General features: G+C 33.8%; 1 protein-coding gene across 1 annotated transcript; it reads right to left on the reverse strand.

The window, feature by feature from the left end:
- Positions 1–496: 496 nt before the first annotated feature.
- On the reverse strand, positions 497–26,181 carry LOC122400563 (hemicentin-2-like). The gene is made up of 9 exons (XM_043402086.1): positions 25,995–26,181; positions 23,897–24,241; positions 21,734–22,048; positions 19,465–19,616; positions 19,223–19,367; positions 18,201–18,494; positions 17,247–17,636; positions 15,284–15,601; positions 497–1,038 (listed from the first exon to the last, which is right to left on the reverse strand). The coding sequence occupies exons 1-9, from the start codon at positions 26,179–26,181 to the stop codon at positions 497–499; spliced, it is 2,688 nt and encodes an 895-aa protein (XP_043258021.1).
- Between the last annotated feature and the right edge of the window lie 299 nt (positions 26,182–26,480).

Raw genomic sequence — 26,480 nt, forward strand, 5'->3', positions numbered from 1 at the left:
TCAAGGAAGGAAATTTATTGTCTATGTACAAACGTCGCGGATCGAGCCGTCCGCGACGACGAGGGTCTTCTTCTTTGTCCGTTGATCCTTTTTACATCTACTTACGGTTACTTAGCCTAGGTGAAAAATAAGATCGAGTCTTCGACAGTTCGGGAGGAAATCTTAAGGATACTTATTGTCTATTTACAAACGTCTGCAAGTGTGTTCGACGCTTTTGGCATGAGTCGATGCAAATGGATTCGCGTGAAAGTGTCGCCGTCGATCCTTCGTTTCTCTCGATTTATCCGGAAACCCAGCCTGAATCAATCGCGTTCGGATAACTTTATCCACCTTGATATTTCACGTTCTTTATTTTTCGTACGAGCGCCCTTTTCCAATCGTATTGGAAACGAACAGAATTTCAAGCAACAGTTACCGATATCGAGATCGCGTACGTTCGATCCAAGTTCCACAGTCGTTTGATAGAAGGACGCGAAGGTTTATCGATTCGAACCGTCTATATACAACTTTCCTGAACGCGTGAACTTCTAGTGTAAATATCCATGGTACGATGGACAGAGAGCGTGCTAGGCCGCATCGGGCTCAGACTTATCTCCACTTTATCCAGGTAACCGTTTGGATAGATCCAGGAGTCTTTGGTGTGTAAAACCGACGAGGGTGACGGATAATCGAGATCCTCCATACGGCCAAAGTTATTTGTCCTTTCCGGTCTCGTGGCCCTACAGTTCGGCTCGAAGATGTCCGGTCTCTTCTCCGCCTTGTTTGGAATCACGTCCGGATCGTCGTCGGGCATATCGGTGGATATTTGACCCTTGGCCTCGTTCCTGGAATCCTTGTTAAGCGGTACTATCACTACCCGGTCCTCTTTGTTACCGTACTGCACGATTTCGGTGTGCGCCTTCATCGTCTGCATCGGGTGGTTCCGACGGTACAAGGTCACGGTTATCCCGACGGTCAGAATGCACATGGCCGTTATCCCGCCGGCGAAACAAGCTACTAGGAGGCTGTAGTCCGTGCTCTCGTCCGGGGTTTCGAGACCTGGGGACAAAGGAACACGTGACTCACGCGAACTTGATCGTTATCGAGCCCCAGAGTCGGAGGTTTCGATGTGGTCGGAGAAAAATCCGGACGAGACGGTCGTTAAAAGGCTGGAGACAGAAGAGCAACTTTTGCTGTCGCGACTCCATGTCTTTCCTTGTTTTGCAATTAAAACGACGAAGACAGACAATAACTCTTGCCGTTACGGAGCCTCAACAGTAACAGTTGTTGCGGCTCCGCACAAAAATTTATATTTCTATGTATGAAATGCATACAGTCAGTCACGAATGTCTTCGTACACCCTCTAAAATAGTAATTTTAAAAAATACACTACATGACCCTCTTCTTTGTATTGTTTTATTGTACATTGATCTGTGCTTCTACTTCGATTAATAGTTTGACTAATTCCATTATAACTTTTTTTGTTTTTATAGTGATATTTTATTTGGTAGTTTGTCGCATTTTAAGTCTTTTTTATTGATTTTTTGCTACTAAATCAGCTAGATTCAATCGTTGGGAAGCATTGTTACACAAAAAACAATTGGGGATTCACCGGATTTCCAATGTTACCAACAGTGTACGACTTTTACTGACAGCTAAGTTTCATACGTAACCTCAAATTTTATTTAATTTACTGAATACTACTAAAGAGTTTTTTGTATTGTTGTTATGTATCAAATAAAGAAACATTACACTATATACCTCTATACGAGTTTCAATAATTTAGTACAATTTTCATGTTTTATTGAAAAAATATCGGCTTAACCGTTAGGTGCACGATTTTAAGTAACAGTCACTGTATGTTAAGAAAAGAAAAATTGTTGCGTATTTAGTTCATAAATGTTTGTTAACAAAGAATGATAGAAAGTACTGGGTTCATTCCTTCGTGAGTGCTCGTATTCTCAAAGGTACATTTTCTATAATGTTCATAGAATTAAGGGAGGGCGAAAAAAAATTTTTTAATCACTTTCATATGTCAATAAAATCATTTGATGAATTAGCAGCAAAGTTAAGTAATAAAATCTGAAAACAAGGTACTGTTATGCGTCATGTCTCCATTGGAAATGGTCACTTTATGGTAAATGAAAACATATTATCTATATTATTTATGTTTCCACACATTTTGTATATTACATATATGTTTATTAATACGTATCAAAAGAACATCAACATAGAACATATTCGAACATAATATATGAAACTTTATATTGAAAATAAAACAAACAATAACATTAATAAATATAATAAATGATGATGTACAATATTATGGATAACCGAAGTACATATTTTACATTTCATCGTAGTCTATGGGAAAAATTTTAATGGGAGATTCTAGAAGTGAAAATAAGACGAAAATCAAGAATATCAATTTGTTGATTGAGGCTTCGTTAAAAGGTTATTAAAAAATTACAAATCATTCACGGAAAAATTATTTTCGGTTGCAGGGGTCAATTACAATCATTTTTGGTCAATACACATACTCTCGAAATTTTACACACTTTCGAGAAAAAAATTCTTTTCCGAAAATATAATGTGAGGTTAGAAATGTTGCCCTGAAATTTCATACTTATGTTTAAAACATCATACCTTCAAAAGGCAAACAATGCGTATTTTAGTGAAGAATATGTAGAAATTCCAAGAATATTCGAAAACTTGTTCCTTAACACCGTAAAATGAGAAAACCCCCATAAAAATGGCCCAATCTTCAAACGTCCATAACTTCTACAATAGTGAACGTATCTCAATGAAATTTAGTACAGAAGTAGAGCATATGGATACCTACCAAGAAGTACCAAACACCATTTCCGTAGGACATCAAACAAATTTTTAAGAAAAATCGACAAGAGGTGCTGAAATTTTTCAACAAAAAAAATTTCAAATCGTTCTAGAAAAATTATTTTCGGTTATGGGGGTCAATTACAATCAATTTTGGTGAATAGACACACCCCAAAATCCTACGTACTTTCGAGAAAAAGATTTTTTACCGAAAATATACTGTGTGGCCGAAAATGTTTCTATAACTTTTTAACGAAGCCTCAGTCAACAAATTGGTATTCTTGAATTTTTTTTTAGCCTCTCGAATCTCCCATTAAAATTTTTCCTAAGGGTGGCCGAACACCCTGTATATTTAAGAGAAGTGAATTTTGTAACAAAATTATGAACAATGATATGGATATTCCCAAAAACCAGCCACTTCTAAGAACAGAATCGCCAAAAATTCCATTTGTATTTCTAGGGGATGAAGCTTTCACCCTTTCACATAGAGTAATGAGACCATATAGTGGAAACATGTTACCCGATAAGAAACGTATTTTTAATTATAGACTAACCCGAGGCCTTAGATTCGTTGAATATGCCTTTGATATTTTATCTAACAAATGGAGAATTTTCCATAAATCATTGAATGTAAAATTATCTTTTACTGTGGATATTACAAATATTGTTGCGTTCTGTACAATTATGTTAAAAGCAGAGACGGATATCAATTCCAACATCTATTAATCATCAATGGTTTATACCAGAAAATTTCAGTGAATCGAGAGAAGAAGATTTAAACGTAAATGACATAAGAAATACTTTTGTAGAATATTTTATCAGTGACAATGGAAAAGTACCCTGGCAAAACCAATACATTTAATGGATATTACATAAATAAAATCGATAAAATGTAAAAATTAATGTAAAATGTACATGTACATATATTTCTTGTAAATGTTATTAAAAAATATGTTGTAAAAGTAGAAACGAAGCAAAAATCTGAAAGGGGGTTTGCTCGTCCCACTGCAGCGCCATCTCAGTGGTGGTCGCATGGTTTTCCGGCGCCATGTAGTCATGCTTAGCCGCATGCTTATTTGTGTTTGTATTTTTATGCTTTTATATACTATATCTGTATTATGTGTGATAACCAAATATATATTGAGTTACGTGTGCAAGTGGAATTATTCATCACCCCAACAAAATCTTACTAATGGCGTTCCTCTCGTTCCCAGGCATCTTTTTGAAATTATGTACAAATGTTTGGCATATATTCTGCCACGCTCCATTTTTTTTATTTTTGTTTGAATATTCGTTACATGTAATGCCCCATATTACTTCCTCTATAAATAATTCAATGTCCAAAGTATTGTCATGGTTGCACAATATTGGCAAGACGTTTGGTACCGATTTCGTGACACGTCGTCGTCCAACAAGGAAAAACATGGAGTCGTAATGGCAAAAGTCGCTCGTCTGTTTCCAGCTTAATGCGTACTGTTTTCGAACGCGTTTTTTGTTTTTGCCGATTGTTGTTCGAAAATTGCTAACGAGTCTTGTGTATCGAGGCATCGGGAATGGATTTTATATTCGAAGACAGCCAATGTTCCCGGATAATTGAATTTCATAATCGAGGAGCCCGCAGTTTCGAAATTTCACTGCGATACGCCCGGCTATGTTCAACCAATTAGAAATGTAATTAGAACTCGTTCGCTTGATCGCGATGGATTTTGCAGGTACGTGGTCAGAGGTTTAATTAACTGTATTATAAGAGAGTTCATTGTTATAAATTGGAACAATGTAGTTTTAATTCTTCCGGATATATTTATTTAATTGATCGAATGAAAGAATAATGTTATCGCATTTTCAAATAGACGATAAATTAAGTTTACCTATAAAGTGATCTTTTCAGAGCCGCGTAATTAGGTTTCGGAGAGTGTCTTTTGTAAAATTCATAATCGTTTCTTAATCCAATATCTGTAAAAATGAGATTGCGAAGGATAACGGAAACATGTAAAGTAAATTTACATATTAAAATTATTTGAATAAAGCATGCCAAAGTGACGTTGCAATATCCAGCTGCATGTTATTTTCAAATATTCAATCTGCGATGAGCTTTTCCAAAGTCATACATTAAATACTGAAACAATTTATACGTTTTTATTTACAGTTTAAATAAATATCAAAAACGAATGCATTGAATTAGCGATTTTTTTAAATATTTACGCATATTACAATTTGATACAAACTTTGTATTTAAATGTATAATGGATTTATCGAATATAAAATTTATATATTAATATATAATCCTCAATTGGTATACAATAAATTTATAGTATATAGATTAATAAATATTTATATTGAATAGAGACATCTTATTGATATTATCTTGTATGTCTAATGATCATGATGATCCAGCAGCAACAGGTCACCTAGTTAGTTCTTTAATTTAAATTAATTGATCAACAGAATATTTCTTGCAATAATGAAACACTTGAAACATTACATTGTGAAATGAGTAAACATAATGCAGATGGGAATGATATTAATATTTTAATAATATTCGAAGTAATTTAATTCTTCGACACGTCGTTGACGATATATCACAAATGGCCACCTACTAGTGGCCACTACTATCTCGTTGGCGATATATCATAAATGGCCACCTACCACGACTCGACTCGAACAAAAGCTACGGGAATCCCCGCACGATCTTCAACCTTATTGTAGGTGTCGCCACTTTGGCCGCGTGCTTATTGCCGCGAGATTATGAATGGCTCAACAAATTTCCATTTACCAATTTGGTAAAAAACAACATTAAATAAAATAATTCAATTGAGATTGAGAGTCCACTTGAGGGTTAAATGGGTTTTTCTCGAAATCAACTTTTTCAAATTGGGTGGCTCAATAACTCAGTCAATTTTCATCTGATTATTCAAAATTTCGTATGGGGGTTCCTAATGCTATTCTCTTCAGTAGCACTTACGGAATTTTTGATCGAATAATTAGCTTCGTTGTGGTGTTAAAAGAAATATTGATTTTGTCACAGATCTTTTAGATCTTTTCTACAAAATTCTACTATTTTATAATAAATTATTATTTTTATAAATCTCTATTTGCAATTGAAGCTACTGTTGTAGAGTCTAAGAAAATTGCACGATGTCTTGTTTTAGAATTTGTAGTAAGAAATGACACATCACAAAAACATTTTTAGAGGTCTCTCATGTCGTTTTCTACTATGTCTATAATAATTAATATTTTGAAACGACATTTTTACAAGAAGTAGCTCAAGAAAAGTACTTTCGAAATAATTCAACATTAATTAGAAAAAGTTTGAAAGTTACCTCTACAAAATTTTTGAAAATTGCTTTTATTTTCAGTCTGTTACAGTGGTTTCCCCTTTTAAACTAGCCTTAAAGAGAAATACTTGGATGAGATATTAAAAACATTCTAAATACGACTCACTTGCTCGTCTGAAACCTACTAGTGGCCACTACTATCTCGTTGGCGATATATCAAGAATGGCCACCTACTAGTGGCCACTACTATCTCCTTGACAATATATCAAAAATGGCCGCCTACTAGTGGCCACTACTATCTCGTTGACAATATATCACAAATGGCCACTACTAGTACATGAATTGATTTAAATTAATGATAATAAATGTTTCGTCCAATATGTAAACATATACAAATAAAATACATTAAAGCTCCATTTATGTGAATAAGACGAATTAATCAACCTATATTAACATCTTTTACAATATGAATAACTCTATCAAAAGCATAATTAATATTTAGACAATAATGTAATGATAATAATAATCCTCAAATAATTTGAATTAATAAATATATATCTAATATTGAACCAAAATTTCATAAAATATTAACATTTAATGGAGTTGGAAGAATAATTAATTAATTATTAAAAATTTTAAGTGATAAGTTAGTTTTAAATAATTTTATATATTTATTTTTCATAAATATATATAATAAAACAATAAAAATTAAATTCAATTAAAAAAACTTATTTTAATTTTTAATTTTTCGTAATGTTTTAAATTTAATTAAAGGTATCTTTATAATTAAATTTAAACAATGAATTAAATAAGTAATTGATATAATAATAAATTTACAATTTGGAAATCTATAAATTAAATTAATTGATACACTTATTTCTGATTTAAATAAATCTTTAAAATTAATTACCACTAAATAAATAATGTGGGTTTGAAAAAATAATAAAAATATGAATATGAAAGACTGTCACGTTTTCTAAATTCTTTTTTAAATGAAACGTTAACTGAAACATTGTCTTCGTCACAACGAGGATCGAAATTGACAATATAGTCTGTTCGTAAAAAAGCGTTTGAAACGTATCTCGTAAACAAAATTCGCTTTTTCCCTCCATTTATTGGATCACAGAGACAACGTAAAGAACTTCCGGCAGTGAAGATTAAGAAAGAAAGAGAAAACCAGACCAGCGACGACGATAGCCGAGGTTTTTGGCATTCAGAAAACGCCTTGGTTCGTTAGCCAACGAATGTTTCGCGTGTACAGATTTCTGTGTGTACGTGTGTACAGACGTATACACGTATCCATTCCGAGACAACATATACAGAGATAATTTGATTTACATACAAGTAACGTTTAGAGGCAATTTGTGATCAGGGCAAATAGTCCCTAATACTCAAGTTTAACTTTAAATGAAATTAGAGAAGAACGATGCAGTTTCGACTGACGTAAACGAATTTATTTGTGTGCGTTTGAAACGAAGTTGCATTTAGAGTACACGATCTCCAAACAGAGGGTACGTAAGATCTACTAGAGCTACGTATGACCTATTTCGGTGATTCAAAGAATGTTATGAAAATATGTTGTAACGTACTAAAATTTAATACGAACGAACTTTTTCGTTTTTCTCGAATTTTAAACAAGGGATGGTAATTTTTTAAATATCTCCCAAATGAAGTGAATTTGTAAATTTTCATTTCTTTTACATAAGATATTTGAATTTAAATATTTTTTCATGTTAATCGCTTGATAGTCTTACGTTAATTCATGTTCATATTTAAGGTTTTATTACCTTGAAAAGAACCATACGTCTGAGTGGTTCAATTATTACAATAATTCCCTAAATATCAATCGTTTATTATATTAAACAAAATACTGCGTTTTCTATACTATATTGCAAAACGAATGAGCAAATACGGAACAATAAACTTGTTGATTCTCCACAAATTAATTGACAAAGTTACATCTTAACAATGGAAAACGTGTGATTCGCGTAAGATATTAAAAACAAAATTGTTGAAAATGTTCTAAATATTTTCTAAATACTAACTTTTACTTTAATGAAATGTCACAATGAACAATATGAACTAATTCTACATATAAGAAATTAATTTGTGCGTGTTTGAAACGATAAACTGTGTTAATAAATAGACAATTTACATCCAATTTAAGTCCAAATAATTTTTTAAATGTATAATACTTTATTTTGATTAAATTTGTTTCTACATACAATACCCATAAAAGGTACCAGTCAATCCTACCCACATTTTTATTGGTTGTCATCTTTACAGCTCTGCACAGTACATAATACGGTAATAAACTGCACCTACTAATTCCATATTATATTCTATTTCTTATTCGTAGTGAATAGAAAAGTGCACCGATTAATGTATATGAAATATGCACGATTATTCATTTACGAAGAAAATATTTACTTCAAAAAAATATTTTAGGGCTGTTTTTGTTATAACAGAGCCAACAGAAGGAATGATGAACAATCAATTGCATAAAGAGTTGCTGCAACAGTATTTGAATAGCGAGTTGTAACGTGTTTGTCCCAATGGCGAAGCAATTTTCTACAGCAATATTCCCAAAAAAAGAAGATAAATTGGTAAACTGACATGAAAACTCCCATGGAAAATCTATGATCTATTCACGAGGCCAGATTACATAAAATGGAGCGTATCCACCTGAAAAAAATCGACACAGGTAGTAATTTCAACGTGACTTTGGAATTGAAAGTTAAACGTTCGTGAGAAATTAATTCAAAATAAAATATACATTTAAAAAATTATTTGTACTTAAATTTTTATGTTAATTGACTATTTGTTAACTCAGTTTATCGTTTCAAATGTGCACAAATTAATTTCTTATATGTAAAATTAGTTCATACTTTTTAGTGCGAAATTTCATTAAAGTAAATGTTCAAGAGCTTATTTTTCTTTGACGTTTCAGACGAGCAAGTGACTCGTATTTAGAATGTTTTTAATATCTCATCCAAGTATTTCTCTTTAAAGCTAGTTTAAAAGGGGAAACCACTGTAACAGACTGAAAATAAAAGCAATTTTCAAAAATTTTTTAGAGGTAACTTTCAAACTTTTTCTAATTAATGTTGAATTATTTCGAAAGTACTTTTCTTGAGCTACTTCTTGTAAAAATGTCGTTTCAAAATATTAATTATTATAGGCATAGTAGAAAACGACATGAGAGACCTCTAAAAATGTTTTTGTGATGTGTCATTTCTTACTGCAAATTCTAAAACAAGACATCATGCAATTTTCTTAGACTATAAGACTAGCTTCAATTACAAATAAAGATTTATAAAAATAATAATTTATTATAAAATAGTGGAATTTTGAAGAAAAGATCTAAAAAATCCGTGACAAAATCAATATTTCTTTTAACACCACAACGAAGCTAATTATTCGATCAAAAATTCCGTAAGTGCTACTGAAGAGAATAGCATTAGGAACCCCCATACGAAATTTTGAATAATCAGATGAAAATTGACTGAGTTATTGAGCCACCCAATTTGAAAAAGTTGATTTCGAGAAAAACCCATTTAACCCTCAAGTGGACTCTCAATCTCAATTGAATTATTTTATTTAATGTTGTTTTTTACCAAATTGGTAAATGGAAATTTGTTGAGCCATTCATAATCTCGCGGCAATAAGCACGCGGCCAAAGTGGCGACACCTACAATAAGGTTGAAGATCGTGCGGGGATTCCCGTGGCTTTTGTTCAAGTCGAGTCGAGTCGTTTGTTCGAGATTCATGATCGCATACTGTGATTTATTTAACTATGTAATATGTAAAGAATAATTAAAGTGGTTGTATTTAATATTTAAATATTGTCTATATATAGTTATTTAATCAGTTCCTATGAAAGGGGACCTGATATTATTCAACACATCCGTATTTTCTCTGCTATTAATATTATCAAAGAGGAGAGAAAATCATGAGATTTTCAAATAAATGTATGAAATTGTATATCAATGTTTTAAAAAATGTTTCAAAAAATAATAAACAGATGGAGAATTGCATAAATTTTCAAATAATTACATTGAAATATATTAAGTAATTATTAATTTAAACTAAATTAGCCTCAATAATCCACTTAAGGATTAAAGTTTCATCCGCTTGATACAAACGCTCTTCGTTCACAGTACTTATCGCTCTAGGCTTTTGGTCCACATAATTATCTCGATCCAAATACTTCCCATTCATATGAAAATTTGACCACAACAGAAATAACAAAGGAGTTTCAAATAAATGTCCCGAAGTAAAGTTAGTTTCAAGCATATTACATTGTTTACATCTACTAAAACTTCTCCAACTTTGTCATTTTTGCGAATTTTACTTTAATATTTTAGGAAGTAATTCTTAAAACCCCAAACATTGAAAAGAGAGACAAAAATATTTTAATTCGTCATAGTGGTTTCCCCCCTTAAACTAGTTTGAAGCTAGTTTGTCACATGAACTGCCAGGTCATCCACATATGGGTGACATGATTTTTAAGGAGCTACACAAATTAATTCTCAAGATTATAAAACTTTTAGCTTTTACACTTCCTCCACACCACCGTGGTCATATTTGCTTCATTTTAATATTCAAAAACTAATAATTTCACATGTGGAATCACAATAATTAATTATAGAGCATCTTCTTGTTTACATAAAGACCGATTGCCCTAACTTTAAATTAACAACTAACTGTCATGATATGGGATGAAACATAGAATTTTCAATTTAACACTTTAACACGTTGACTGCCAGTCTAAAATCCTAAAATTGTTTACAAGACCAAAACTTTGATTTTAGTCAATTGTAAACTACACAACTTAAAATTTGTCCTAGTAGTTACTTTCGTAACCTCATTAAAATTTATGAAGCCTATTAAAATTTATTTTCTTTAACATTTCAACTTGAAAATTAATTGTTTTAGTTCCACTGTTAAAAGTTCTGTCACATATATATGGGTGACGTGGCAGTCAAAGTGTTAATGGCCGCACGTATCACGCGAAGACCGTTGTCCGTCACCACTGATATTTTAGACCAAAGTGAGAAATAAAATTCTTATGAAATTATTTTACAGGATTCAAAAATCCTATTTAATAATAGAGCAAATTCAATTTTTAAGTGGATATTATAAATTGACTATAGCTATATTTTGAAATACACATGAAGCTGCTAGGAATATTATTATAAGAAATTGTAAATGTAACCTCAACAAACGTAATAAGTTGAATGTACAATGAAATGGTGACTGATACAGTAGATCACGCACACGTGACAGTGGCCAACGTCTGGTAGCTCGCAAAGTCACGTATACGTGACAGCGGCCGTCAAAGTGTTAATTTCATTTTCTCGGGAATCAATACTGCATAATCGAATAAAGAAATTATGTTGAATATGTACATTAAAGAAAATAAATCTAAATGGAACACTTGAATTTTAATAAGGCTGTAAAAATAAGTTCCACGACAAATTGTAGGTTAGTTTCCAATTGTCTAAAAATAAAGTCTCGATTTCGTGGACAATTCGAGATGTTTGGCCTGGCAGTCGATGCGTTAAAGAGAAATAAAGAATTCCGTCGATACAATCGTCAACGATCGCATTAATTCGCCCGGTGCTGTAGAATCGATTTCATACGGCGGAAAATGACACGGATGAACTAAAGCCGTTTGGAACGGGTTTGAAAGGATCTGTAAAGGTTAGGAGAGGGTTGTAGATAGTCCAGGAGTGACGTCGGTGATGGTGAAACGCGCACAGCCAAGGCTCGGGATGAGCTCGTGTCGCGAACGTGCTCGGACACGTACACGGAACCACCGAAACGCTCGCGAGCAAACGTTTCCACACACAGTGGAATCGTCCACAGGCCGGCATGAATAAACCATGAGGATGGAAATTAAAGGCGATAAATGCGCCTCGAATGAGACAGCAGCTAGAAAAGGGACTCGGTCTTTATGGGATTTTAATTCAGGGTCCGCGGAAAGGAGGATGCGAAGAAACGTATCGTATGAAACGAGGCTGGCTGGGTGAAGGAGGTCCTGAAGTTTGCATGGATATGCGTATAATTGCCCCGCAGAACGCGGAAGAAGGATGATTGCGACGTGATACCGCGGAGTCGTTGAACCCGTGACACAATGAGGTTTAATTAAGACACGTAACAGATGTCTCAAAAACGTATTTCTGATCGAACTAACTCATTAGCGTTTGTCATTTGCTTGTCTTGGATGCTCTTGCTGTCATTCGTGTGTGCAGCTGCCCGTAATATAATAGAGCTTTCATCGCACGAGCTTCTAAGGAGACATGACAACTCGTACGAAGGTAGTTTTTAATACTAGAACAGTCTCTCTGGTAACGCGAATCGTTACATATTTCAGATTAAATGTCGATGTCGTGAATGAAAGAATAATAATATGCAAAAATGATATCCTTAGAAATTTGTAAATAGAGGAAGTGGTAGGAATTGCGAGGCACCCCATTTTATAACCCAGAGACTCTCAATTTTGATGAATTTTTGAAAACTGTTTTTGTTAAAACAGTTTCATAAAATAAATAAAGCTCCACGTTTATAATGTATTACAAATAATAATTCCAATGAGAAATTTAAGACTTTCAATATACAGGGTGATCCATGCAACTGTCTCACGTCACAACTCCGTTATTAATGCATTCACGAAAAAATGCCAAAGGAGAAAGGTGAATGGCTCGAAGAGCACTATATCTGTAGGACTTTAGATTTTTTACAAATTCAACAGTGCATGTGTAATTAAGAATTGCATCCTTTCTTTAAATGAAAATGCATATTTTTGATTGCACAGATCCATTCCCCTGTCCATTCTACGTGAAAAATTATTATCATGGCAAAAATATTATTAGTTCTCGAGATATTTTCAAGAAATATTTTTATTGATTTTTTGGTAGATACATTAATAACGGAGTTACGACTTAAAACAGCTGAATGGACCGCCCTGTATATGAATGTAAGAGTGATTCTTCTTATTTCTTACAAATACTATCCAAATCAGAACGTTTATTCGCAAACATTTTTATTTACCTTGTCTCATCGGAACTTATAATGTGATAACTTTTATTATAAAAGTTCCGTTTCAACGAGACCTATCGAAAAAGTTTCGTAACTATCCCCTACTCTGAATTCTACTTTGGCCCAAACTTAGATTTAGAATACAGAATTCGCGAAACTATATCAGGTAATAACACCGTTATCAACGCAGATAAAGAATAATGTCAAAGAAAGAATGTGAATTGTTCATTTGACGTGTCATATGTTCAGATATAGATTCTTCTGCATCCCCATTTTAATAGAACCATTTGTACCCAGCCACGTCGAAAATTGTATTGTTAGCAGGTTTTATACATTTCGCGTAATGTCGTTGATAATTTCACATTTCCCTCTTTTTACGTCATAAACTGCTGATTTGCCAATACGGTAATTGAGGGCTATATCAGTCACGATTTGCGTCCATTTTCAATCGATTTAATATTTTCACACTTTAACTACATACAGTTAAGATGTTTCAATTCGATTAACAGACAGGTTAGTATACAGCGACGAATTCAAAATTATAAACTATAAAGTAGTAAAAAGATGATCAAAAAAATGATTATAATCGAAAGTGGTGATAGTGATATATTTAACCCTCTGTCGTATAATGCCAAGTTTGATTCTTAGAAGTTCTTGATACCACGCAATCATGAGGCTACTCACTCATCATCGAGTCTTATACAGGGTGTTCAGCCATCCCTGGGAAATATTTTAATGGGAGATTCTGGAGGCCAAAATAAGACACAAATCAAGAATACCAATTTGTTGATGGAGGCTTCGTTAAAAAGTTATTAACAAAAAAAAATTCAAAAATTTCAAATCGTTCTGGAAAAATTGTTTTCGGTTGCGAGAGTCAATTACAATCATTTTTGGTGAATAGATATACCCCTGAAATCCTACGAACTTTCGAGAAAAAAATTCCTTACTGAAAATCTAATTAGGTACTTTTTTCAACAAAAAAGAAAAAATTTAAAATCGTTCTGGAAAAATTATTTTCGTTGCGGGGGTCAATTACAATCATTTTTGGTGAATAGACATAGCCTCGAAATCCTGCGCATTTTCGAGAAAAAAAATTTGAGAATGTGTGAAACTTTTCGACGGGGAAAAATAATTTCAAATCGTTCTGGAAAAATTATTTTCGGTTGCGGGGGTTAATTACAATCATTTTTGGTGAATAGACATACCCCTGAAATCCTACGCACTTTCGAGAAAAAAATTCCTTACCGAAAATATAATTAGGTATTTTTTTCAACAAAAAAGAAAAAATTTAAAATCGTTCTGGAAAAATTATTTTCAGTTGCGGGGGTCAATTCCAATCATTTTTTGTGAATAGACATACCCCCAAAATCCTACCCACTTTCTAGAAAAAAATTTGAGGAGGTGTGAAACTTTTCGACGGGAAAAAAAAATTTCAAATCGTGCTGGAAAAATTATTTTCGGTTGCGGGGGTCAATTACAATCATTTTTGGTGAATAGATATAGCCTCGAAATCCTGCGCATTTTCGAGAAAAAAATTTGAGAAGGTGTGAAACTTTTCGACTGTGAAAAAAAATTTCAAATCGTTCTGGAAAAATTATTTTCGGTTGCGGGGGTTAATTACAATCATTTTTGGTGAATAGACATACCACCGAAATCCTACGCATTTTCGAGAAAAAAAATTCAGTACGGGCGGAACTTTAAACGTTAATAACTTTTTAACAAAGCCTCCATCAACAAATTGGTATTCTTGATTTTGTCCTTATTTTGATCTCTAGAATACCCCATTAAAATTTTTCCCAGGGGTAGCCGAACATCCTGTGTATAATATTTCATATTACGAGCACTATGAGCCTAATATGGAAAATGAGTACCTCACTAAAAAAAGTAAACATTTCCTAAACCGTTATTATAATTTAAATTTGACTATTACCAATCAAAGGAGCATAAAATTTCCTATAAATTCGTAATATTTAAGTTTTTATACCAAATTCTATAAGCAAATGAAACATATGTATAAAAAAAAAAATGTAGGGCAACTGACCGTACAAATTTTAGTGTAGACGCGTAGCGTGGAAAATTTGTCGTGTGAAATGATTTCTCGTGTTCGTAGGTGCATTTAATTCCGAAGAAAGAGAATTTGAAGAACTCACCGGTGGTGTACATGGCGACTCCTTTGAGAGTGACCGGTTCAAGGACTACGGGATCGCTTCGTCCCTTGGCATTGACAGCGTAGAGATGTAGTCGATAGTTACGGCCAGGCTCCAGACCAGGGACCTCGAAAATCGGACCTGACGAACTGGATCTCTCTGTGTGGTTCAGGTAGATGGTATTAACGTGATAAACGTTCTCCTCACTGTAGACCTCGATTTCGTAATTAGTCAAGGGCAAACCGCCGTCAAATCCCTCTGAGCATTTGACGATCAACCAGTCCACATCCCTCGAATCCGTGGCTTTAAAATCCTCGTGACCTGTGCCACACAAAGAAACGAACAAAATTGACAGTTGGATCTCATTAACTGGTTCTGTAAAGAGTATTACGAATGGAAGCGAACTTGTCGAAAAGGTACGTATGTCCTTATCGATATCGATGATTTTTAAACATGGCGTAAAAATCGACATTTTTAATACTGGAACTACCGACAGTTATAGTGTGTTTATTTGCACCAAAGAAATTAAAACGATAGATACGTGAAGAAATGTATAATGCAACAGAAGGAAGTGATTATTCATTCTCTTATAGAAAATTACGATAAATTTTCAAAACTTCAATCGAATAAATTTTTAACAAGTGTTATTAGAAATTATGAATAGATCATTTTGACTGCTTTGGTAGTTTTAGTGTTAATAACTTTTTAATGGTCAAGACACTTTTCTAACTTGAAAATTGAAGCCCAGATACTTCAACAACATATTTCAAGGTCGAAATCAGTGGGGTGGTTTCTATATATTTATTTAGGATAGCAGAGTTAACAATAATGGTATGTTTTTGGTGTTTCATATTCAAATAAGAATAATTATGTTACAGTGAGAGTAAGAATTTGTAAAAAATCCAGTATGTAAATTGGAAAATACATATAAAAAGCTAAAATTAACTGTTTAGAGTACTTGCCTATCTAACCCATTGAATTGGTCGAAGATCAAAGAAATTTCGGTCTCTAAGTAAAACATTCGAAAAAACAAATGCAGATTTTCCAAGTCATAGTTAAAGACGAATATTTAGCATTGAAAAATATTATTTCGAACGTCAAGCAAAAACAAATGGTGCATTCCATTACAAGATTTTATCAATTTCAATGATACAACAAAATGTGTATGTAAAGAGTATTGTATAAATTGAAATTTTTAATACAAGTGTAATGATTATAAGATGTTGTACGCCGAATGTAATTATTATTAATTAAATCAGGATTTTAGTTGTGAACTATAGCAATTCCAATGGGAGAGGGATGAAATAAATAATATAATCTAAAAATATTTTAAACACCACTTTAGATAACCGATTTCGAATAATGCCATTCACCTAGGATACAAGTATCCTCATTAATAAAAGTTAATAGTCCTAAATCAGGATTTCAGTAGTAAATTATAGCAATTCCATTGCCTGAAGGGTAAAGTAAACGAATATGATTAAAAAATTATTTTTAACCTCAAATAATGTCATCCTTTTTAGATATAGATATATTCATTAATAAAAATTGTTAAAAATTCTTAAATCATGATTTCAGTAGTAAACTATAACAATTCCATTTCCTGAGGGATGAAGTAAACGAACATAATCTAAAAATATTTTAAACATCACTTTAGATAACGAATCTGAAATAATGCCAGCCACCTCGGATATAGGTATTCCCATCTCCGGTGTCACTTTCCCGTAACGAAAGATCTTCGACCCGTTAAACTGTTCTGCAATCGATCCTGAAAACGCGCCTAATTTCACGCACGGCTGACCACCTTCTCTTTTCGTGTGTTACAGCAGGAAACAAGCTGTTGAACACAACAAGGCTATCGACCGTAAGCCGTCATCCTCGATGATGGGCGAACGTAATGGTATAGTTAGCGTTATTTAGGTCAGAAGGAGGACTTCCCCGGGTGTGTGGGCCGAGTGTCACTTACCCATTCGATACGCGTAGGGTCCGGTCGACTGGAGAGCCGTACAATTCTGCAGGGGATAGGGTTTCCCGGCCACGATGATCTGAAAAAGACAGGGCGTCTTTTGCACCCCTATCTGGTTTTTGGCCCAGCATGCGATCGTGCCGTAGTCCATGTCGTTTTCTGGTGTGTAATTCAGCCTGGACCCGTGCCAATGGCTCGTGATCAGACTCAGGGGCTTGACCTGCGTGAATCTATTGGCTGGCACGTTCATCAGCTCGCCAGAATTGTTGAAGGTCCAATGGAAAGTAGTGGGCGGCGGTTTCGATTGTACCCCGCAAACTAGCGAGATCGTCTCGTGCTTTAGGGCACCGACCACTTGAGTGGAGGAGCCATCCTTGCAGATCGGTGCGTCTACAAATACAACAAGCAACGGCTCGAATTGTCAATCGAACGCGTCCTTTACTTTCGAATCAATTTCATCGCGATTACTTCCGTTTCACGATATTAAATAAGACGAGAGTTTTTGCTCTAGACTTTATTCGAAGTCATGAGAATTGACACGTTACCGACGGGAAACGATAATTCTCGACCTACTTAATTATTAGTTTTATTTAGTTATTAAAATTCTAATATTATCCGCGTATAACTTCTGAAAATTTCAATAAAATATATTAATTACAAAAATACTTATCACATAAAAATGTGACATTTTTAAGTATTTTTGTAATTAATATATTTTATTGAAATTTTCAGGAGTTATATGTGGATAATATTTGAATTTTTTTCTTGTGTTATGGGAAAAATTACTAGAAACATTTAATTTTTGATACGTTAAATTACAATGGAAAAATATTTTTTAATATGATCAAATGCAAACGTTTAAATACCTCGAAACGGGAAATATATGACTCAAGCCACTTTCATAATAACCAGTACATATGTAAATTGTTAAATACTTAAGTATTGAGCACTCACACATTATCTCGAGAGTCATTGGTCTGCTGATGGACTTTCCTTCGATATTGACTGCCATACAGGCATATTCACCGGCGGAATGTCTAGTCACTCGTTGCAAAACCAGAGATTGTCCGCTGTGAAGAAAGATTCTGGCTGCTGCGTTCTGATGCAATTCTTTGCCGTCTTTAAACCACGCCAGCTTGTACGCTTTTGGGTTTGCTTGAACCTCGCACTCGAAATAGACGTCGTCGCCTTCGTTTATGGTTTTTTCCCTGAGACTCGAACCAATATTGATTGTCACTATGGGCGAGTCTGAAAATAAGAGCAATAAACAAATATAGAAACGCGATAAATATATGCAATATATTATGAGATGGTTCTTGGAAAAATATTTAAATGTAAGTATCACAAAAACTATTTAATCTGGAATAAAATTATTGTCACGAAAATTCTATACGTGACAGATTGACAGCTTTGAAAATTTCAGATTGTTTAAAGAATATTCCAAAAATTATATTTTACTACGCACTAATTACAGCAAATATCCGTACTATGTACGATTATAATCGTCGAAAAAGAATGCGTACAATCGTGTGGAAATTATTTCGATTAAATACAGAGTGTTCGGCCAACCTCAGGAAAAATTTTAATACGAGATTCTAGAGGTCAAAATGAGTCGAAAATCAAGAATAATAATTTGTTGATTGAGGCTTCGTTAAAAAGTTATTAACGTCTAAAGTTAAGCTTGTAGAACGGCAATCTGCGAACAGCTGCGTGAGAACCACTATCACGCGTACGTTCTACAAGCTTAACTTTAGACGTTAATAACTTTTTAACGAGGCCTCAATCAACAAATAATTATTCTTGATTTTCGTCTCATTTTGACCTCTAGAATCTCGTATTAAAATTTTTTCCAAGAAAAAACACCTATGTTTCTCAAAAATACGCGCGATTGAAGTTTCGTTTGTAAAAACATTTTGTACGCACCAGCCTAATACAATTGGCACATATTTATACACAACGAATGTGATGGAACTCACAATGAACTTGTAGACGCCACCTGTCTTCCAACGCGCTATTGGGCACAACTATATTCTCGGCGCGACAAGTCAGATTCTTTCCGTCGTCCTCCATGGTCGGTACGTAACTCAGCATGCTTCTCGTAATGTTCGGATTATCTGCAAACTACGAAGAACTCAAAATCTAAGCTTGCGCGTACTTCCAGCACGCCTTCAAAAAACTGAACGCGACAGCTTGTAGAATTCAAAAGTGTTTCACTCACATTTCTGGCCATGTGTTTTACTTGGTGGTTTCCTTTCCACCAGGTGATCACAGCCTCCGGCCTGGAGCCCGAACTGACGCATTCAATTTCGTACGTTCTTAACGCCGACAAGTGTACTTTCTTATTGGTAATATTCACTACCAATGGTTTCACTAAAATTTTAAGGAAATTCGTAATTTAGAGTAACAGGACGATATAAATATTAAAAATAACACCGAGATTTTTATTGTAATCAGCAAACGCGTATCAGAGTTAGGTGCACTTTATTTACGTTCATATATTCATTTGTGAAGTAGAATCTGTTAATTAATTTTTTAAACTGATATCCAGATGAACAAAACTAATTTACGAACGAATTTAGATTAAATTTGCTCAACTCTGGATCATACGATTTTCGATTTTTTAGTCAATTGGATCTTGCAAAGATGAAAACCCAAATTTTTACGCAGAATTCGCTACATGGAAGTTTGAGTTATGTATGTCTAATTCTTAAGAATGTCGTGGAATCGATAAATTTGAAATCTGGGCAATATTTTCTCCACTTGTTGATCCATAACTGAACCAGTGAGAAAGAATCTGTACTGGACAAATTGTAAACTACAATAATCCCTTGCTAACGTTCACTGGCTCGTTTCCCCCACACGAACATTATCGAGGGAGGGTATACATTCCGTGATTCTAGAATCTTTTCACTTCATTCCCTATATTTCCTGTTCTTAAGAGTTTCTTTCAAGGTTTTGATAGATTATTATTATCGAAAATGATATTACGTATCTTTTATACATCATGTTTTCATATTTGCATTATAGTACTATTTTTTTCTTTTGTTGATATTTTTCACCTCACTTATATTATTGTCGTAAAAAGTATAGAATTTACTTGCATTCCTTTTCATTCATTTCCATTGGAAAACGCTCAGCAATGCGATCAGAATTCATAATTATAAATTGGAAAGTATAAAAACTTTATTTTCGTTCTTTCGATGATTCGTTCCTAGTTGTGTCAGTATTGATTGTGAGTTATAGATAAGTAATCGTCGAATTATGTACATGTATACTTCATAGTTACGATTTAAAATGGTAACTCAAATCAATAGATGTTTACATGCCGACATAATTTGATAATTACAAAGTCTTCTTAAGAATTCTATTAGTAACTAAAAAGCTAAAAAGAATTGATGAAAAGGCAAACTTTATTTAAGAGTGCAAAATTTGTTATAGCGTAGACTAATAATGATATACACTACTTTTAATTTAGACTTACTCAAACTATTTTTGAAAAATTCTCAATTATGTATAATTAAAAATTGTTCGAATGGTGTCGTGAATACGTGTTACTTAAAAAATAGTCAAAATATGGAAATAAATCATCAAGAGTGTAAAAATATGGTGGTTATGATTTATGTTATCAGTACTAGCCAAATAAAATAAAATATATAGGTAAACATTACTTAATACAATAAAATTTCTTGCACCCTTATCATTACGTCCTCGTGTAGCCTCTTACAGGAAGTTGATAATAAAATTTAAAATATGTGTGCATGTTAACAAAAATGGTATTAGGGGCTACATTTAATTAATGTAACTTAACATTTCACGAAACACATTTAAAGGACTTAAAGAATTAATTTCACGATTATTAAAAAATTTTATGGTTACAAAACATAATGGACGATCACGATTAACATAAAAATTAATATTCCTAAATCATGATTTCAGTAGTGAATTATAGCAATCCCATTGGAAAAGGGATGAAATAAATAATATAATCTAAAAATATTTTAATTTTGACTTACTCGAAGTATTTTTGAAAAATTCTCAATAATGTATAATTAAAAATTGTCTGAATGCTGTCGTGTATACGTGTCTACTTCAAAAATGGTGAAAATACAAAAATTAATCATCAAGAGTGAGTGCAGATAAATTGGAAAATATAGAAATATTATTTTCGTTCTTTCGATGATTCGTTCATAATTGTGTCACTATTAATTATGAATTATAGATCTAATAATCGTCTAATAACCTACAATCATAAACCTGTATCTATAAACTATAGATATAGTAATCGTCACATCGAAAAAGCTCTAGGAATTGGGATTGAATCTATTTTTGAGAAAAAAAGTAGCGAACATTAGCTAGAGGCCACTATGAGTTGGAGTTAGGAAACAAAGGTGACAAAAATTGAGAGCTCTGTTGCTCTGATTGGAGAGCCCTACACGATACAAATTTTAACATAGAGGTTGACGATTTCAACCAAGGTTCTTACTTACGATTAATATCTAAAATGATCTCCGAAGTCAATGGAGGCACGAGATGCGTGTTGTTTGCCTGACAAATTAGCCTAGCTTTGAGGAAGTCCCTCGTGACATGCGAGATATCCAGTTGATTTATCGTGATGTCCCCGTGCTCCAGCGTGAACGTATTGTCCAGCGTTTTCTCCATGAAGTGCCACGTGACCTTCGGCGGCGGAGAACCTCCGATTACTTCGCACAATAAAGACAACTCGCTGCCTTCGTTGAAGGGCTGCAGTATCATAGCCAAACTTCTACCGGCGCCCGCGTAAATCACCGGCTTCTTCGGTGGCACTGTCACGGAACCGAATTTATGTGAGTCATATATTATCTGAACATTTTCAAAATCTTTCAAAAGATTACCCTTTCAAATATCTCTTCGCGAAGAATTTAGTTTTCTTTCGTCTACTTTATTACGCTATACTTCGTTGATTTCTGTGTTACAATTTTCTTTCTACAGCCTAAACCTACGCGGAGACACGAAAAACATACTTTTGTAATATTACGAAATTAATATTGTAAAAAATGCCTGTACACAAATCAACCGCGTCAGTCATGAAGAAATTCGTGACTGTTTGTACGGAGGGTAACAATATTGGCGATACAGCTGGAAATGACGTGGGTTTGAAACTTAAAATAAATCGAGCCAAGTGCACAATATTTGTTGTCTAAAGGTTTTCCAGAAAAATGACTTTATCTTATAATGTGATAATAATAAATATACATGATTTTTAAAAAGTAGTTCATAATACGTAACCAAAAATGACAACGTCAAACAAGAAAAGCGAATAGAATATAATTTTTAGGTAAAAGAAAAATAAAAAACACAAAAGACAAAATTCCAGCTACAGTTATGTTAGACCAATGCAGAACATATTATCAGAAAAAGACCAAATATATGAAGAAAAAAGAATTAAGAAAGAGTTCAGAATTACTATATTTATGTACGTATTGTTTAAAATATATATTTAATTACATTACTAATGTACTCAATGAATCAAGTAAAAAACATATATCAATGATTTGTTATGTGTTGTATAAAATTTACACTCTCTTTGTATCTTTCTTAAGTTTTAAACCATTTCTTTATACAGTGAGCACTTCACGAGTAATTTGCAATATTAAACTTAGACACCGCGTATATTTTTATTTACCAAATATTCAAAGCTTTATAACACGTCTAACAATTTCTAATTTGGTTTTATTTCTACCGTTTTAACGATTTCAAATGCAATCTTCCTCCGAAAACTAGAAGGTGTGTACTGAATCTACCATACCTCATATTAGCAAGATTAATGTAATTAAACTCCATAAAGGCCGCTATGGCCACGAAGCAGCCCTAAATTACAAGCAAATGGTTTAGGATTAAACGCTTTCTGTATGCATGATAAAACTGCTGGAGGTAACACTTCCTGAAGTCGAAGATTACGAAAAATATACACAATAATAAATAATTCTTTTGATTCGGAACGAGAACGCAGACTCTGAATTCTACCCATTAAGTCTACACTATGACCAACTAATTAGTTTATAATCATGTTAATGCGGTCGTAGCAAAGTTGTGAATTTGAGTTATTACGTTGTAAATCCTATTACGCTTTCATTTGCTCCTACAATTACTCGAAGTTAATACACTGTATTTATAGTCAGCCAAGAATGTCTTTTTAATCTTTTCATTTCAACATTTTAATCTTTTATTATATGAATTATAATAGGCCAAAATAAAATGTTTTGAGACATCCTATTTAAAAAAATTCATTGAATGTGTGAAATTAAATTTTATATTACGTTAATAGTCTATGGATAATTTTTAGTTTCCCCGTGTTCCTTTTTCTTAAATATATTTTGGTTATTTGTAACCATTAAACAAAGAGAATTAAATATATAGAAACTTTAAACAAATATTTTTAGTATTTTTTTTAATGAAAACAAAATTAAAAGAAACAATACAAGTCAGATACAAATCTTCGACTGCAATTTAATCACTCTTAATTTTTATTTTATTTTCGTTCATAGAATCATCCCCTAAAATATTGATCGCTAGCAAGTAACTACACTGTATGTAGAGTGACAAACTTAACAGAAAGCAATGCTTACTATCTAAAGTGAACAATCATTAATCATTAGGAGAAAAGCACTCACCTATCACTGTGAGGTTAACCTTCTGATTTCTCGTTGGACTATTTTTGTAATCCACCCTGCATCTGTACACCCCCGCATCGGTCGCTTTCAAGGGATCGATCTCCAATTTTGCAGGTTTCACGTTTATCCTCATGGTTGCCCTTTCGCCGAATACGGATGTATTTGACCAGAGCTTTGCCTGACCTATCGATTTGCCGCGAGCGTCCACGCTGTATATCGGTTCGCCATTCCTTTCGCCTTTGTACCAAAAAACCATGCTCACCACCTCGGTCCTAGTTGGTGGATCAATGTCGCAAGGTATTTGAGCTTTGAAGCCAGCCACCGCCGACACGTCTAATACTGGTACTGAAAAATACCATAAAACAATCGTTACGTTATCGTACAATACTCCAACGAGCTCATGAAAAAGGATCTTCGATGGATACCAAGACATTCGATATTGGATAATGTCTTTGATATTGGATTTCTTTTTGTCACAAAGCTATTGAAACTTGTCAGAGTTGTGAGTGTACATTGGGGTGGTCCTTAGCTACAGGGGTCAAAACTTTTTTCACCAAGTGTCACAAGCTGAGGAGGTAAGTCAAAAAGTAATCGAAAGTCGAAAAATGAGGATCACCCTAGTGTACACGTATAATTGCGTTTCTGACACGCTCTATGAACACGTTGACTGCCAAACCAAACCTTTCAAATTGTCCACGAAAACAAGACTTTGCTTTTAGACAACTGAAAACTAGCATAACCGTCATTTCTTGTTGAACTTATTTCTACAGACTCGTTAAAATTCAAGAGTCCTTTAGCTCCTCGGTGAAAAATCATGTTATCCATATATGGGTGACGTGGCAGTCAACGCGTTAATGCAGTAATGTGTCATAAATCATAACGGAAGCTTTAGAAGAAGTTCCCATAGACACGGACGATATCGATATCTTTGAAATAAAAAATCCAATGAGATAATTCGTTGCTGAGGGCATGGGTGTGGAGGAATGGAAAACGAAACGAGAGTATCACGCGATAGTCAGGTGTTTGGGGGCAAGAGAATTGGTTCTATTCTCCTTCTTGATTAAAGTAAGACCAGGAATGCCAATAGCTTTGAAAATAAACGGTGGATAAATCGAAGGATAAATATCTTCAGTACGAAATCGCCTTTACTGACGAAAGAATAATGACGTTTATAAATAGAAAGAGACACAACGCTGCTTGTCATGATATGGCAACGTCGCGCCCAGTTCTGCAACGTGATTGGTACCCCACCCGATTTCGCCGCTGCCTACTGCCTGCCTCTCAGAGCTCAACTTAAAAAAATCGCACTTTACATTCTTGCAATAGATGACTCGTCAACAAAACTTAAACTGTGCCCTCTATATGAATTTCGAGGAAGTAACATATGATCGGGAATATAACAATAGAGTCAGTTCCCCTAATATGGAGTACATTTTTTTATACACATGTTTCACTTGCTTGCAGAACTTTTATAAAAACTTAAATATTGTGAATTTATAGGGAATTGTATGCTCTTTTGGCTGGTAAGAGTCAAATTTAAAATATAAAAATGGTTTAGGAAATGTTTACTTTTTTTAGTGAGGTCCTCATTTTCCATACTAGGCTCATAGTGCTCGTAATATGGAATACTATATTTATATATGTTGTAATCCATTAGAAAGTTTTATTACCGAAATTCATGTTACTTCACGTTGAATAAATACAATTATGTTGGCCCTAAACAATACCTAAATTTAATCGAATGTCATCGAAAACGCAAACGTCCGTCTGATTGGCGTTGACGTTTGGATGTGGCTCTTGAAGATAGTCGAGTTGGTTGTCTGGATACCGGAATAAAATTCTAACAAAGGACTCATCAGTTTTTGTTGATTATTCTTTCTTTTTAATAAAGTGTGTGTTCCAGTTATTAGTTGATCGTCTATTTAATTAAAAATTGCAAACAAAATGAAAAGAGTGACAAGACAAAGGCTTAGTCGCCCGAGAGGACCTGGTAGAAGTAGTCCAAGAGTAATGAAGTTGTTTCTCCGACATATATTTATATTTATATTTGAAGAAATAATCGAATCATTATTATGTATAATATTAGGTAAAATATCACCTTGCAAAAACTCAGACTGCGATATTTTCTTCAATACTTTTTTACGAACATGTATTGCTTTGGAATCCGGGCACATGCACGCTAATTGCAACAAATGACAATCGTAATCGATTGCATTCATCGCCAATAGCAATATTGCGATAATTGCTTTAATATTGCGGTGTTCCAAATTACGAACGTATTCCATATTAGGGCAACTGACCCTATGCAATAGATAACAACACACTTCGTTAAATAGCTAGGGTACGATGGACACCTTGGAAGGTTTCATCCACGCCAGCGTGTATTTCGTTGACGGAAAATTTGCTACTGGCTCTTCAAAGTGATCTTATTTTCTCCGTTTCGAGCAATCCAGTCGAGCAGGCAAACTGCCGCCGGCAACATACGGTTTTCTTTCTATTTCTACTTTCGAACAGGCTCACGGCGAAGTCCGTTGAATCTGAGATTCAGGCTACCGCGGCGCCGGATCACCGTATATTTTCTTGC

This window comes from Colletes gigas, unplaced genomic scaffold (genome assembly GCF_013123115.1).
Source record: "Colletes gigas isolate AHSC1104 unplaced genomic scaffold, ASM1312311v1 Colletes_gigas_Sc00019, whole genome shotgun sequence".
NCBI classification, from domain to species: domain Eukaryota; kingdom Metazoa; phylum Arthropoda; class Insecta; order Hymenoptera; family Colletidae; genus Colletes; species Colletes gigas.

Bases quoted from the DNA above. Each gene is read 5' to 3' on its own strand.
- LOC122400563 (XM_043402086.1), bottom strand. From the start codon at position 26,181: ATGGAATACGTTCGTAATTTGGAACACCGCAATATTAAAGCAATTATC. The intron at 18,495-19,222 runs GTGAGTTCCATC...TCTTATTTTCAG, and splicing joins GTGGCGTCTACAAGTTCATT to ACTCGCCCATAGTGACAATC. The intron at 1,039-15,283 runs GTGAGTTCTTCA...CTTTGTCCCCAG, and splicing joins AGTCGCCATGTACACCACCG to GTCTCGAAACCCCGGACGAG.